Source organism: Amblyomma maculatum, unplaced genomic scaffold (genome assembly GCF_055883805.1).
Source record: "Amblyomma maculatum isolate TAMU_Amacu unplaced genomic scaffold, ASM5588380v1 scaffold_13, whole genome shotgun sequence".
In the NCBI taxonomy this organism is placed as follows: domain Eukaryota; kingdom Metazoa; phylum Arthropoda; class Arachnida; order Ixodida; family Ixodidae; genus Amblyomma; species Amblyomma maculatum.
Window position 1 is genome coordinate 29849857 of NW_028146738.1, and position 16007 is coordinate 29865863.

The window sequence follows — 16007 nt, forward strand, 5'->3', positions numbered from 1 at the left end:
CGGTCGATGGGGTGCAACACGCGCTGTAGGCCGACGACATCACCCTTTGGGCCATGCAAGGGCGTCTGGGTGACATGGAGACCAGCCTGCAAATGGCTGCTAGCATAGTGAACCGCTATGCCCGCGGCTGTGGTCTCCAATGCTCACCGCAGATATCTGAATTCGGCCATCTGCGCCCCTCGCGCTCATGCTCGACTCAATTTCACCTTCCAAAGCGATCCCATTCAAGAATCTAAGGAAATCAGAGTTCTTGGGCTCTTTAGACGCAACCAGAGAAGATGCGACACAATACTTGTCAAGCTCCGACTTGTGGCGGACCAGGTGGGCCGCATGGTCCGCCGGGTTTCCAACAAGCGCGGTAGGTTACGATGCAAGGACGCCTTGCGGCTGGCGAATGCATTCGTGACCAGTCGAATTTTGTATTCGACTCCCTACATCCACCTGCGGAAACAGGAGGAGGATACTCTCGAGGTTATCCTCCCTAAAGTCATGAAACGAGCACTGGACCTCCCGGTCTCTCCACCTCTACCAGCCATCTCATGGCGCTGGGTGTGGTGAATACTTTCAAGGAGCTTCCGGAGGCCCACCTCACCAATCAGTACAACGCGTCTAACAAAGACAGAGTCGGGTCGCCGTCTTTTTGCCCGACTTCACTTCCAACACACCCAGCTCACAGAGGAGAGATGTCGCATTCCCGAAAAATGGAGACGGGCCCTCCATGTGCAGCCTCTCCCCGCCAACATGTCGAAAGAGGACCATAATGGTTGGCGCCCATAATGGAAGCAATCCAGGAGTTTACTATGTGGACGTCTCCGGCCAGAACCCTAGGGGTTGGTACACAGCCGCGGTCATCTACAAGGGCAAAACAGTAGATGGCCTTACGTTCAAGGCCCAGTCCCCAACCCACGCAGAAGAGGTTGCCATCGCCCTCGCAGCCTCTGACTCCTCCTCCAAATACATCATAACCGACTCTCGAGGGGCTTGTCGGAACGTCCAGCAAGGGTGGACTGCTCCCCTAGCTTACCGCATATACCAACATTGTAGTAGAGATTCGGATCCCGCGTACCGATCTCTCGTTTGGGCTCCAGGTCACCAAGGTCTCTAAGGGAATGAGGCAGCCGACGCCGCCGCGCGCGCGCTCTCTCTCCGGGCATTTCGCACGGGACCCGACGCGGACCAGGATTTTGATTTCAGTCCAGTTTACAAATTTAGAGAAATATGTGAATATTACAGATCTATGCATCTAACGCTTCCCACCCCGTGCAAAGGGCTGGGGAAGGCTAACGAGCGGGTGCTCCGGCGCCTGCTCACCAATACAATGTCGTGCCCGACTACTCTGAAACATTTTGATCCGCAATTCAACGGGATGTGCTCGCACTGTGGGGAGGTGTCTGACACCTACCACATGGTGTGCCAGAAAAACCCATCTTTGCTCCCTATCCCCAATCCCGCCCGAGAGAACTGGGAGGCGACCCTGTCCAACTGCTGCACCCTAGAGGAGTAAAAATGTCTTAACGCAGCGCGCCCGGGCTACGGCAAACGCCAATGGAGTGCATTGCATGTCTAGGCATTCCACCTAGTGTATATACCTCTATGTATTATAATAAATGTTTTCACCACCACCACCCCCGCTGCCACGAAACATGCATCCAGAGCATCCGCCCGAAAGAAGGAAGAAAAGGGTGGGAATGCTGCAGAAAATATAATAAAGACAGGCCGTGATCTATGTAGATGCCGCCGAGTATGAGGACAGGCATGTTAGGGTGGCGGTAGTGTCAGATGGACAAAATCTAAGAATAAGCGGCTCGGTTACGACGAGCTAAGCTCACACGGCTGAAGAGGCTGCGACTGCTCTTTTAATAGAACGGACAATGGGTACTACAATTATAAGTGATTCGATAACATCAATATGGAATTTTGTCAAGGGAAGAGTTTCTCCTCAGGCAGAAAGGATACCGAGAACATGTCAAGATGAAAGGAAACTCCGGCTAATATGGTCACAAGCGCACTCCCAGCTTCAGGGAAATGAGGATGCTCATAAGCTTGCCCACAGTCTCACCTTCCGGGTAAGCTCTGACCCTCAGGCTAGCCAGCTACATTACTGAGCACTATCGAATAAACAGGTTAGAATGCTGTCACGCGCTCGGTGATCATCGGAGGTCATCACCGCGACATGACAAAAGAGGGGGGTGGTCGTTCGATGCCCGGCGTAGCCGGTAAGCAAACAACACATTTAGAGAGCAGCAATTACATTCTAAAAGACAACGACATGAGTGAAGAAACAATCTAATTAAATACTTCGAATTACGTATACAGGGTCATGCTTTTCTGCGATGGAAGTAACACTTAAAGTAACAGTAAGGGAAGAAAAGTTCAGAGCAGTTTCGAACATACAATTGAGCGGGGAGCGCGGCGGCAGTCCATCACTGAGACCATGCAGACGGGCGGCACTCGAAGGCGACAGTCCTCCCGGTTCAGCTTGCGGCCTGAGAATGCGGTACCGGCGGCGGCGCTGGGGTACCCCCCGGGAGCACGCGGCACCTCGGGTTACCCTCTTCGGGAGCGAATTGCGCGGACTGACTTTGGGGCCTCGGTGGCTCCTTTTTAAACCCTTGTCGACGATGCCTTGTGCGCAGAGTCGGGGTCCGAAACAAAACACACAGATAGAGCGCACAAAGTAGTTCACTCACAGAGGAAGGCGGACGAGACACCACACTTCAACACTGCATGGCCGCCATCTTAGGTTTGAAAGACAACGCACAACAAAAACAACAATAACGTACACCCCTAATTTCGGTTCTTCTGGGGGTCACATTGCCAGGGGAAAAGAATATACGGATATACAAAGGAAGTAGTAGGGGTGGCTTTGAGTGGGAATCGTATGACACAGGCAGCACGTACTCTTCTGCTCGAGCATGGAGAGAGTTGTAGCTAACACAGGTAAAGCTATACCGTTCCGAGGCAACGTGCACATACGCGTTCTTGCGCGCCCGAGCGATGGTCACATATACAGGTCCCGTGAACATATGGGTTTTACAGAACAACAATTCCACGTGTGTATAAATGCACCATGGGCAAATTAATGGATGCCGCCTATTCTGTGATGCCCCCCACTTTCGGAATATTATCGCATATTATTCTAGACACACAGAAGGCGGCACACGGGCCTATACTATACACAAGTAAGCTTGGGGGACAATAATAACCGTTATATAAAACTAGCACATAAGTCAACCTGCACGTATGATACAGAATTTGAATGTGAATGCAATGAATATCATGCAAAATAATCTATAACCTGCTAAGATAGTCGGCTCCTACGTTTTCCTTGCCCTTTATATGCTCGGTTCTGAACTGATACTCTTGGAGCAGCAAGCTCCAGCGCAGGACCCTGCTGTTCAGTTGCTTGGCCCGTTGCATGTACGTCAGCGGTTGGTGGTCTGTTTGAACAAGGAAGGGCGCCCCGTACAGATAGGTGGAAAACTTCTGAATCCCCCAAACCAATGCCAAGCACTCTCGATTATGCTGTATGCTGCTTCTCTTGGGAGCAACTTTCTACTAGCGTAAGCCACTGGGTGAAGCGTCCCGCCTAGCTCCTGCATTAGCACCGCGCCGAGGCTGGTGTCAGAGGCGTCCGTGCGTAGCACGAACTGCTTGGAAAAGTCTGGAAGTCGTAGTATGGGAGAGGTCGAAATTCGCCGCTTGAGTTCTTCAAAAGCTTCCTGGTGGACCGGGGTCCACTTTACGACGTTACTCTCATCCCTCTTCGTGAGCTGGGTGAAGGGTTCGTTTATTCGAGCATAGTCTGGAATGAAGTCGCGGTAATATCTACTCAAACCGAGGAATGCTCGTACCTGACGCTTTGTTTGAGGGGTTGGTGCCGCCCGGATCTTCTCCAGCGTTTTTCCAAGTGGCGCGAGTTCACCTCTACCGACGCGATGCCCGAGGAGCTCGATGTTCTCCATCCCGAACTCGCATTTGCTGGGGCGCACTGTCAGACCGACTGCTTGGATCCCTGCAAACAGCTGTCGTAGCGAAGAGAGATGCTGTTGCCATGTAGTACTGGCAACCAGGACATCGTCATAATAGTGTTGCACTCCCGGATTTCCTTCCACACCTCTGCATCAACTTAGAAAATACTGCGGGGGCTGTCTTTATGCTAAACGGCATAAAACAAAATTGGAAGAGTCCCGAAGTTGTTGAAAACGCAGTCTTGGGCTTGGACTCTTCGGTCAACGGTCTTTTCTCGGCTTCCTTCCTTTTCTCTGGTCTCCTTCTACAGTTGCTGGCACTGTATTCTGAAGCGCATCATCTCAATCTGACGTTCGTCAGCTTCCTTTGCGGCCGACGCTCTTCTTCCGCTGCCTGTCTAGCAAACGCTCGCTCCTCACACGGCTTATCCTCTACCCATTTCCTAAGCTCAGTGCCACTCAAGCCAAGCTGGCCACCCATCGCGATCCACTTTTCAAAATCCATGCTTCTATCTACAGAAACACTTTCAACAATTCAAATAGAAGCTGGCCAAAAAATCCTGTTCACGCACAGCACTCTTCCAGTCTACGCAGGCACACCTAAAAAATCAACACGTCTCTCTCTTTGTTTGCCAAGTTTCCTTTGCATCGAACGTCCTGCTCGCGGACGCCAGTTTAGTTGTCACGCGTTCGGTAATCACCAGAGGTCATCACCGAGGCATTGAAAAGAGGGGGGTGGTCGTTCGATGCCCGGCTTAGCCGGTAAGCAAACGTGGAGAATGAGACGAAGACGCATTGACTTGAAACAACAATAAGAAGAGGTTTATAGGCTCAGAACGAGGGATACACAACACATTTAGAGAGCAGCAATTACATTCTAAAAGGCAACTACTTGAGTGAAGAAACAATCTAATTAAATACTTCGAATTACGTATACAGGGTCATGCTTTTCCAGAATGGAAGTAACACTTCAAGTAACAGTAAGGGAAGGAAAGTTCAGAGCAGTTTCGAAAATACAATTGACCGGGGAGCGCGGCGGCAGTCCATCATTGAGACGACGCAGACGGGCGGCACTCGAAGGCGACGGTCCGTCCGATACAGCTTGCGGCCTGAGAATTCGGTGCCGGCGGCGGCGCTGGGATACCCACGGGAGCACGCGGCAGCTCGGGTTACCCTCTTCGGGAGTGAACTGGGCGGACTGGGTTTGGGGCATCGGCGGCTCCTTTTTAAACCCTTGTCGACGATGCCTTGTGCGCAGAGTCGGGGTCCGAAACAAAACACACAGATAGAGCGCACAAAGTAGTTCACTCAGAGAGGAAGGCGCACGAGACACACCCCACTTCAGCACTGCATGGCCGCCATCTTAGGTTCAAAAACATACCGCACAACAAAAACAACAGTCACGTACGCCCCTAACTTCGATTCTTCTGGAGGTCACATTGCCAGGGGAAAAAGAATATACGGATATACGAAGAAAGTAGTAGGGTGACTGAGTGGGGATTGTACGACACAGGCAGCACGTACTCTTCTGCTCGAGCATGGAGAGAGTTGTAGCTAACACAGGTAAAGCTATACCGTTCGGAGGCAACGTGCACGTACGCGTTCTTGCGCGCCCGACCGATGGTCACATATACAGGTCCCGTGAACATATGGGGTTTACAGAACAATTCCGCATGTGTATAAATGCAACGTGGGCAAATTAATGTGTGCGCCTATTCTGTGACAAATGCCCATCGGCAGATAGGACAATAAATAAGATTTAGGAAAGCATTTGGAGGCACATACAAACAAGGACTTTTCCGAACCCAGCTACCCTAAGTTAGGCCCGGGTCTATGGGCTCCAGGCGATTTGTAGGGGGATGGGTTGACACCTATCCTTTGATAGGTTGACACCACCCCCACTTCGAAGCCTGGTGTTTGGTCAGCTTGGACATTGGCCTGTGGTGGTAGGAGGGGAAGTGCTTTCCCTGCTGCTGCCACCTCTTTTGCTGTTCTGGGCTAAGGGGGGGTGGCAGCCATGGACTATGACTTCAAAGTGAAGCCGCCTAGTGTGCGGGCAGGGGTGGGCATCTTTGAGTTCGAGGGTGACAAGGTAGGCCGGGGCACCTATGGAAACGTGTACAAGGCTCGTCGGAAAGACTGGAGTGACAGTAAGGACTATGCACTCAATGAGATTGAAGGCACAGGCATCTCAATGTCGGCCTGCAGAGAGATTGCGCTTCTGCAAGAGCTAAACACACCAATGTTTTCAGCCTTCAGCGGGCATTCCTGTCGCACAATGAACGGAAGGTCTGCCTCTTCTTCGGTTTCGCGAAGGATGACCTGTGAAAACCAGCCCACATAAATGTAATGGGTGAAGGTACAGAGCGAGGAAGAGTAAAGATTGCCGACATGCGCTTTGCGCGGCTACGTAATAATTAGCGCCTTTTATGTAATATTGTTGATTCAGTTAAAACCTGGAAGCCGGCTACTGTGGATACCTTCAAGCTCTGTGTAGCTTAAAAAGCCATCTGCTGAGGCTGTCAGCCTTTTTGCTCTATGAAGGTCTTGTACCATGGGGGTCTTTGAAGCACGGAGTTCGGCGGACATCCGACCTCCACGAGCACCGGGAAATGGTAAGTGACCTGATTTGGGCACCAATATAGAAATTTGTGGCTGTGGCACTGCGGTGGCCGCTGTGGGCTGAGTTGTGCACATATTCGAAAAGTGTTGAACATGGAGGGTGACAATGACGACGGAAAATGTACACCTAAGCTGCGTGGCCCTATCAAGATCGGATGAAGAAAGCAGTAAGGAGGAGAGATGCCGCCTGGCACACCTGCTCCTGGACAAAGGAACCAGAGACATAACGTGCGTGCCGAAGGCAGCGAAAATCACAGCAGCCATCATTTGCCGGAGACCACAGGGACATAACTTTCTCTGCACAATGCTCCGGGTCTGCGAGACGTGGTACAATGAGCGCGATGAGAGGTTGCCCCTGGCTATGTCCTATGGCGACCTGTTCACGATCCGAGAAAATGGTCCTCGTGTATGCTCATGATTAGCTTATGTGGCCTTCCTTGCGAACTTCATGGCCGCATTAACCCACCCGGATGGCGGCCCCGGAGCTGTGTGGGCACCGCCCACCCTGAAACTGTTCTTCATCTCTGTGACGGTGTGTGTCGGGGACAAAAACAGACAAAAACCAGATCAGAGGGACGTGTCAGGAGACAGCTGTTTTGTTCCCCTGATCGCCGGCCAAGCGGGTGTGTCTGTGTTTGTGCGCGCTTGTGTGTGTGTGTGTTGGGAAAGGGCACGGCTGCTCCTTGCCACTTCCGGCCAGTCGACCAGCGGCTCGTCGCCGCTCAAAGCGTCCCTCCCGCTTCACTGGCGCCGTTGAAGACACAAACGCGGCCAACCGTGCTCGGAGTAGCTTGCAAGATGCCGAAGGAAACAGTCGTCAGTCGGAATTTCTGTAAAGTTTCTTCCATGTTGCCATATTAAATCAGTTGGTTAAGTTTCACCGGAGTTTTATTCTGTGACCAAATTATGTCAATGCAGACGCGACGATCATAATTATTAAGACAGACAAAAAGTTTGGTGCCGAAACCCGGGACTCTATCTGCCGTGGATTTGTGAGCTTAATGCTTTCTTCCACTGCTCACCTCAACGCATCCACGCCAGGGACGTCTCGGCAGTGATTGGTCACAGCTACCGATGTCATCGATCCGGTGAGTTTAACTATTGGCTAACTTATTGCAAAGAAAATGGAACGCCTTTTAAAGAAACGGAAGGTTTTTCGCTCGCAAGTTACAAGGGTCATCAACGAAGTCGACGAGCAGCAAACGTCACTCACAACTACTGAAGCTACGTTGCTGCATGCTAGACTCAGCAAGCTGGAGCAACAACTTGATACTGTCAATACGGAAATTGAACCATTGGTACCGGAAGATGACGCAGAAAACGACTACGAGCAAGTATTTGAATATCAAGACCGGATCATAACCTGCCTCGCTGGAGTAAAGCTCCAAGTTGATAGTGGTCCGTTATCAACGCAGGCTGCTGTGAAATCGGCAGCCTGCATTAAAGCGCCCGTCTCGGCTGCGGGAGGTGGTTAGTTCGAAACCTACCGCCCGGTAAACCCACCGATAAAAATGGGTACAAGCGTCCCCCGGCCTGGCGCTGGGCTTTTCCAGGGGTGTGCGTTTGGGAGAAGCTCCGTAAACCCCGCTGCGCGCCCCTCTTCCGCAGTGGGCCCAAACCCAGTTTCGAACCTCGCAGCCTGCAAAGGTGGTTCTGTTTGTCTTGCAAAGGTACTTCCTTTGACCCTCACCTGAAGTGCTCCCCTACAGCCTCAGCTGCAGCAGTCCTAAAAAAAGGGCCACATAATGGGCTGTTGCCGCGCAAGGCGGACTTATTGTTGTCCGATGGCGGAACGAATCACTGCCACATCGGCGCAACTATTTGGGCCAGGACCCCTTTTCCCAAGCATTTAACCCCAGAAGAGCCGAGCACCAGGCCGGGGGAAAGCTTGTACCCATTTAAAAACCGGTGGGCAACCGGCGGCACCAGGGATCGAACCCGGTACCTCCCGAATGCGAGGCGGATGCTCTACCACAAGGCCACCGCTTCGGTAAGAAGAGTTTAGCTCGCCAAACAGTATCCCCCGGGCTTACATGGGATCGCCCAGGCCGAGCCCCTTCCCAAGAGCTAAGTCCCACAAAATGGCGGACACCCACGCTGGGGACCGCTCTTGTCCCAGTTTACGTCTGGTCATCGTCGAGCTGAAAACGAATCCTGCAGCTCTCCCAGCGCGCGTGGCGGACTTGTCAACTACTGCCACCGCGTTGGTCGTGTTGTGGGTCGCACCCACGTGCTCGGGCAGGCGGGATCGCAACACCCGTGGTGCACTCCCATGACGTGCACCCCTGCCAGACGCCTTCGCGCCCCTACCAAATTTTTTAAGCGTCTTGGATTGGACGCCGGCCCTGTTGCAAAGCTCTTTGGGACCTACCGCCTACGTACCGGAAGCGCGAGTGGAGGCTTCATCCTCCACCCCTCTGGTCTTACAGCGGTACTACTGACAGACTCTCAGAGGGTGCTTGCACCAGTTCTGCTTTCGCTTCGTCTTCACTCTCTTAGCCTGCTGAGACGCCCGCAGGCCTCAGTGTTTCCCAGGACGTCCCTGGCATACGCCGGAGGGGGAGTGAAGACAGTCTCTAACAGCGCCCCCATGCCTCCTCGCGGGCTGGGTTACACAGGGTTGCCCCTACCCCTGATGACATTAGTCAGCGGGGATTCCCCTGCGGCGTCCGTACATAGAGACTTAGCCGGCACAGCCCATCCCTGGACTGCACCGGCAGGTGAACAGACTCTTATTTCCCGCTACGAGGAGTGGTCACCTCCAACTCCAGCGGCTTCCACCATGGATTACAGGGAGTTGGGAGCTCCCCAGCCTTATCCCTAGTCCCGTTTATCAATAGGGTACATCATCGGTAAAGGCTGTCATTTTCGGTGGGCCCCACCGTAGCAGTTCCTAAGCCCGAGAATCTACCCCACTTTAGTGGGATAGACGTCCTCATAGTGCACAAGGCTCCGAGGTTCCAGTCGGCCGTCTGAGCATTCACCAGGCTGACCTGTCCCTCTTCATCAGGTCACAGCTGAGTCCTCTCCGCTTCCGCGGAGGGCTCTCGGGTGTCTGCTCATCCGTGTTGTAGTCCCGCTCCAGCCACCCAGAAGCTTGGATTTATGGGCCCGCGCCAGACATGAGCCTGGCTATGGGAGGAGACTTATGCAACACAACTCCGTCCCAAAAATGTGGAACGCTTCACGATTTTGCGTGTCATCCTCGTTGCGTGCGTCTTGGACTTCGGGAACACTCGATGGAGGCTCCGCAAGAAATTCCTCGCGAAGCGAAGCCCTGCACGTATCACTTGCCTCCTCCTCGGGGGCAGCCCGCGGTGATTGGGGTTCCGCGTGTAGCGCGCTTTACAAGAGTGGCATGCGGCTGCGCACGTCGACAACGGGCTCGTCAGTCTGGCAGCCCACGCTGACCCGACGCGTCTGCTGGAAGCGGTGCAGGTGCTCCTGTAGCTCATCTCTTTGGGCGCGCAGCTCGTCAATCTGACGGTCTCGGTCGGCGATGAGTTCTTGTTGGTGCTGTATGAGGTCTGTATGCAGCACGATGATGGCACGCAGGGGGTCCTGTTCGGAGTCGTCGGGCGCATCGTCGCCGCAGTGCGCGTACAGGTGGTCCGTCTCGCACGGCATCGCGTCCAGCAGCTCGGCTGACTTGGCGCACGAAATGTGGTCGTGGTAAGCGGCCACCAAACTCACCTGGCGAAGGACGGCCTCACTCGGTCGCCGGTCTCCGTTGGTGAGCGCCTTGGACATGTCCCTTGAGAAGGGACCACTCGGCTGGCGACCGCTGCCAGGCGGCTCGGATTTCATGCTACGCGCACGGAAGTCAATAATCATCGGTGCGCAGGATGGTGGGCCACTAGCACAGCGTCAATGGTTCTGATTTACGATTAACCATAACACGCGAACGCGCACAAGACTGGACAGGAGAGGCGTCACTTATGCTGCCGAAGATCGACTTATGCAACACAACTCCGTCCCAAAAATGTGGAACGCTTCACGATTTTGCGTGTCATCCTCGTTGCGTGCGTCTTGGACTTCGGGAACACTCGATGGAGGCTCCGCAAGAAACTCCTCGCGAAGCGAAGCCCTGCACGTATCACTTGCCTCCTCCTCGGGGGCAACCCGCGGCGATTGCGGTTCCGCGGGTAGCGGGCTTGACAAGAGTGGCGTGCGGCTGCGCACGTCGACAACGGGCTCGTCAGTCTGGCAGCCCACGCTGACACAGCACGACGGTCTGACTGGCAACCCTTTTGGGAAGTGTTCGAGCAGGTAGTACATAAAAACGAAGATTTGTCTGACATAGACAGATTTCACTACCTGCGAGCATCAGTCACGGGTGACGCGGCAGTGGCACTCGCTGGTCTTCCACCGACCTCAAGGTGTTACAACGATGTGTTGTAGCGGCGTGTGCCGCAGATGTACGCGGACTGCCAAGCAACCAAGAAAATCTCCTTTATTTCAACATGCAGTCACTTATATACACAGAGCGACACTGGTGCCTCTGGCGGCCGGTGATCACAAACTCGAACCGAAACCAAATATACAACATATTCCCTTCCTTATAAAAACGGCTACATTGGTTAGTAATTTAGTAGTGGTAGTACATTAGTGCTCGTTTACCGAATTATATTTACAATAACGACAACGTGCTTGTCCTAGCACTTAATACAAAAGTATATAGAAAACAAAGCAAACAAACAAACAAAACAAGATACACTTCAATAATGTCCACATCTTTCAAACTCAACAACATTCGTGCGGAGAGTGACAAATTCATGTTCACTGCAGCACAACGAGTCCTTCTGCACTTAGTGTCCATAGCGGTCTGGGGGTCGCCTGTTCCTTGGTGGCTGTACCCTACGCTGTGGTCCCGATGCTTCAGAGAACCCACTGGCTGCAGGCGAAGTCTCTTCCGGTTCACAGCAGGTCACACTGGTGGCATAGGTTGCTGCTTAGCAGCAGCCACAGCTGAAGACCCGGTTGGCGCTTCTGAAACGGGTCCGTCCATGGTAGGCGGTGAGCTGCTTTCCGTAGCGGTATCATTTGTACCATTCCTTTCACCCCACCCACAAAGGGATGCAGAAGCTTGTGGCATCCTCGACAATTTTGAAGCGTTCCACGTTTTTCCATCATCAAGGTGAAAAGACGATTGCCCCTGCTTTCTTATCACTTTCCTTTGGCTGCTAAAAGCGAAGTCACCTTTAAATGCAGTTGTAGGTCTCCGTACCCGTACAAGGTCACCAACATCCACTTTAGTTTCCCTTGCGGCCCTGCGAGCGTCTGTGTAGAGTTTACTGGATTGTTGCTTTTGCTTCACCCGCTCGCGTAGGCGGTGGAGCTCTGCGCTAGGGTCAGTCGAAAATATGGCTGACGGGTACCCAACCACACAAGCCGAGTTCTTGGCAAACGTCCATGCAGAAGGAGTGCTGGGGCAACTGCAGTTGTGGCATGTGGCGTGCAACGGTAAACGCCCAAGTATTCTGTTACCATCTGGTGTAAGGGACGCTGCTCGAGTGTAGCTACTTGAACAAAACTTTTAAAAACTCTGTTAAACCGTTCTACTTGACCGTTTGCTTGGGGGTAGTATACGGACGAATGCCGCAAGCGGATGCCGCGATCCTGCAGAAAAGCTTGGAACTCTCGAGATGAAAACTGTGGCCCGTTATCGCAAACGATTTCTTCTGAGTAACCTTCACGTGCGAACACTGACACCAAGAAGCTTGTGACTGTGCGTGTTGTGGCTTGGTTGCAAAAAATATACCTCGGGCCACTTAGAAAAGTAGTCGACCAGCGTGATTGCATATCGGCAATCGTGTGGCGCTCTCTCAAATGGGCCAACAATGTCCATTCCCAGCTTTAGCCACGGTTCCTTTAGTAAGGGGACCGGGTTCAATGGTGCAGCCCTACCCTTCGAGCTTTTGTCCGCTGCCTGACATATACTACATGTTTGGATAGCTAGCTCGACTTGCCTGTCCATGGCTGGCCACCAAAATTTTTCTCGCAGTATGCTTTCATTCGTACAATTCCAGGGTGGGCCTCATGAGCAGCTGTAATTATCCGCGGTGTAAGTGATGCGGGGACCACAAGGCGTTCGCCACGCAAAATCAAATTGTCCACCACTGAAAGCTCATCGCGAAGTTTGAAGAAAGGTTGAAGCTCACCCGGCAAGGATTTGTGCGTAGGCCACGACGATTCAATGTAAGCCTTGATTTGTTGCAGTGTGCCGTCTTCCGACTGGGCCTGTTCAAACTCTTCCCTGGTAAAGCAAGAAGATACAAAGGCAACTGATACAGTTTCATCTGGTAAAGTCTCTTCTTCCTGAGGAGATGACGCAGGGAGACGAGAAAGCGAATCTGCTACTCGATTTTGCGAACCCTTCCGGTACTTTACTGTATAGTTGTACTGCAGTAGGCGCTCCGCCCACCGTGCTATTCGCAAAGGACGCCTTCCTGGCCCTTGGGTAGAAAGCAATGCGACCAAGGCTTGGTCAGTAAGCAATGTGAAATGGCGTCCCCACAAGTAGACATGCCACTTCTCGCACGCCCAAACACACGCAAGTGCTTCACGTTCTCCTACTGAATATCTCCTCTCTGCGGATGAAAGTGCTCGAGAAGCAAAGGCGACTGTGTGCAGTTCCTCTCCATCCACCTGTTGGAGAACCGCTCCAAGCCCACAGTCAGAAGCGTCAGTGGAAACTACAACGGGAAGGGATGCATCGAACATCCGCAGGACTGTGCTGGACGCAAGTGCCTCTTTGATCTTTCGAAAACTGGAGTCTACCTCGCCAGACCAAACAAATGGTTGCCCTTTTCGAAGAAGAACACGCATCGGTTCAACCATCTCGGCAAAGTTGGGAACGAACCTACAGTAGTATTCGACCAGTCCAAGGAACGATCGAAGGCTGGCTGCATCGGTGGGTGCCGGGATATCCTTGATGGAAGCAACCTTTTCCTCCAGTGGAACAATACCACTTGCTGTGATCCTGTGACCCAAAAAGCAAAGTTCCTGCATATCGAAGATACATTTCCTGTTCAACTTGAGTCCTGCCTCTTTAATGTGTCTAAGTATTGAAGCAAGGTTATCTATGTGCTCCTGCCGGCCCCGCCCGAAGACTATAATATCATCTATATAAAAAAGCACGCCCTTACATCCCTGCAGGACTTTGGACATCATACTCTGAAATGCAGAGGGCGCGGAAGCCAGCCCGAAGCACACTCTTTTAAAACGAAAGAGGCCTTCGTGAGTAAGAAATGCGGTGAAATCGCGACTCGCCGGGTGAAGCATGACCTGGTGGTAAGCTGATGCGAGGTCTAGCTTAGAAAAATTTGTTGCCCCCACTATACTATGCAATAGCTCTTCTGTATGAGGAAGCTGCCTGCTACGACAGCTTTGTTTGCTTGTCGAAGGTCTACACAGAGGCGAATACCTCCCTCTTTCTTTTTACCGACCACAATGGGTGACACCCATTCAGATACCTCCACCCTCTCTATCACGTCCATATTTTCCAATCGACGGAGCTCTTCCGAGACCAATGGTCGCAGTGAGAGCGGAAGGCGCCGAAGTTTTGATTGAAATGGCTGCACTGTGGATCGCGTTTTGACGTGGTGCACAAAACCTTTTGCGAGGCCAAGGCCTGGATCGAAAAGAGATTCAGACTCCAACTAATTCCTTTGGGAGGTTAATTTCCTGCACGGCTTTTGTCGGCTCAGAGCGCTGTTCCCTTCGAGAATTAGACGTTAGCGTCGTTTCAAGGCATTGAAGAGATGACCCATCAATCTGTAGCCCGAGCGCCTTGATGGCATCGATACCCAAGAGTGAGGTGCCTTGTTCTACAACATAGAAAAGAAGACTTGTTGTGTCAGCTTTGTACGTAACGTCAGCGAAGAAACAGCCACGAACCGGAATTGGCTGTTTTGAATGGTTGGTTGGTTTGTGGGGTTTAACGTCCCAAAGCAACTCAGGCTATGAGAGACGCCGTAGTGGAGGACTTCGGAAGTTTCGACCACCTGGGGTTCTTTAACGTGCACTGACAACGCACAGCACACGGGCGCCTTGCTTTTCGCCTCCATCGAAAAGCTGCCGCCGAGGCCGGGATTCGATCCCGCGTCCTTGGGAACAGTAGTCGAGCGCCGAGTCTAGTAACCGAACTGTTGGGGCAAAAAGTACGTGGTCTCCAAAATGCTGCTTGAAAAGGTCCTGTGTAACAATGGAAACAGATGACCCAGAATCTACAAGGAAAGTAATGTCCGTGCGGCCAATCGAAACTGTGACGTGAACTGCGGAGCGAGCGGCCGTCGTCACAGCCAGAATGCTCAAAACTTCCTCGCTAGAAGAATTTTGGCTGTCTACCTCACGAAACGGAGCGGAGCCTCGTTTCTTGCAAACAGAGCGGAAGTGACCCATAACACCGCAATGGTGGCAACGCTTGCTTTTGGCTGGACAGCGAAATGATGCCGCACTGTGCTGAGATGAACCACAGCGATAACAACGCGATTGGCGGCTGTGTGACTGCTTCGAGCTCTCGTCGGAATATGGGGTGCGCGTTGGCGTATTTCCACGAGTATTTATACGTCCAACAACTTCAGAAGGAAATTCTTGCAGATCATTGTACGCCTGCTCAAACTGCCTTGCCAGGAGTACCGCTCTAGCGAGCGAAAGAGACGATCCATCAAGAAGAAAACGTTCGCGCAAGCTCCGAGACGAAATACCCGCAACGAACTGGTCACGCAGCGAATCTTCCTCAACAGGAAACGAGCATGTAGCAGAAAGCTCCCGTAATGCAGTGATGTACTCATTCACTGATTCACCAACTTGTTGGACACGCCTACTAAAATGATGCCGTTCGGCAACAACATTGCTTGTTGCCGAAAAATCAGCATGCAGAGCGGCCACTGCGATATAGGATGATACTTCAGGCCTTGCATCGCCTGAGCCCGATGTTTTATCAGTAGCAATTTGCTCACCGAGCTTGGCGTTGTCCAAAGATGGGAGGGTGTAAAATATGCGCTGACCTTCTACCCCGAAACTGTGAAGAAGTAGTGCCTTGCGACGATCCGGTGTGCAGTCGGAGGCACCCGAAGCAAACAGGTAGTTCTCGAAGATGAAGATGCGGAACCATTGCGGCCACGCAACAGCAGGTTGGCCAGGCGCGGGCAGGAACGGGGCGGTGGCGCGAGTCCCGAAACACTCATGGCGCCGAAGAGCAAGCGGCGAAAGCCACGCCCCCCGAAATCGGCCAATCCTCGTCGCCAATGTTGTAGCGGCATGTGCCGCAGATGTACACGGACTGCCAAGCAACCAAGAAAATCCCCTTTATTTCAACATGCAGTCACTTATATACACAGAGCGACACTGGAGCCTCTGGCGGCCGGTGATCACAACTAATAAGCTACAATTTCATATATTGCAATGTGC

The 16007-nt window shown here is 52.5% G+C and overlaps 2 protein-coding genes and 1 pseudogene across 2 annotated transcripts in view; 1 reads left to right on the forward strand and 2 right to left on the reverse strand.

Annotated features, from left to right (window-relative positions):
• Window positions 1–5988: 5988 nt before the first annotated feature.
• Window positions 5989–6299, forward strand: LOC146172484 (cyclin-dependent kinase 8 pseudogene; annotated as a pseudogene).
• A 3639-nt stretch (window positions 6300–9938) lies between these two features.
• LOC146172485 (uncharacterized) lies at window positions 9939–10427 on the reverse strand. Its single transcript, XM_084585774.1, has one exon. It carries the CDS (start codon window positions 10425–10427, stop codon window positions 9939–9941), a length of 489 nt encoding a protein of 162 aa, XP_084441900.1.
• Window positions 10428–14243: 3816 nt separating this feature from the next.
• Window positions 14244–16007, reverse strand: part of LOC146172486 (uncharacterized) — a 63685-nt gene continuing 61921 nt past the window's right edge. The window contains exons 2-3 of the mRNA XM_084585775.1: window positions 14726–15779; window positions 14244–14512 (exon numbers count right to left, since the gene is read on the reverse strand). Coding sequence (XP_084441901.1) covers window positions 14244–14512; window positions 14726–15779 — 1323 coding nt within the window. The remainder of the gene's footprint in view (window positions 14513–14725; window positions 15780–16007) is intronic.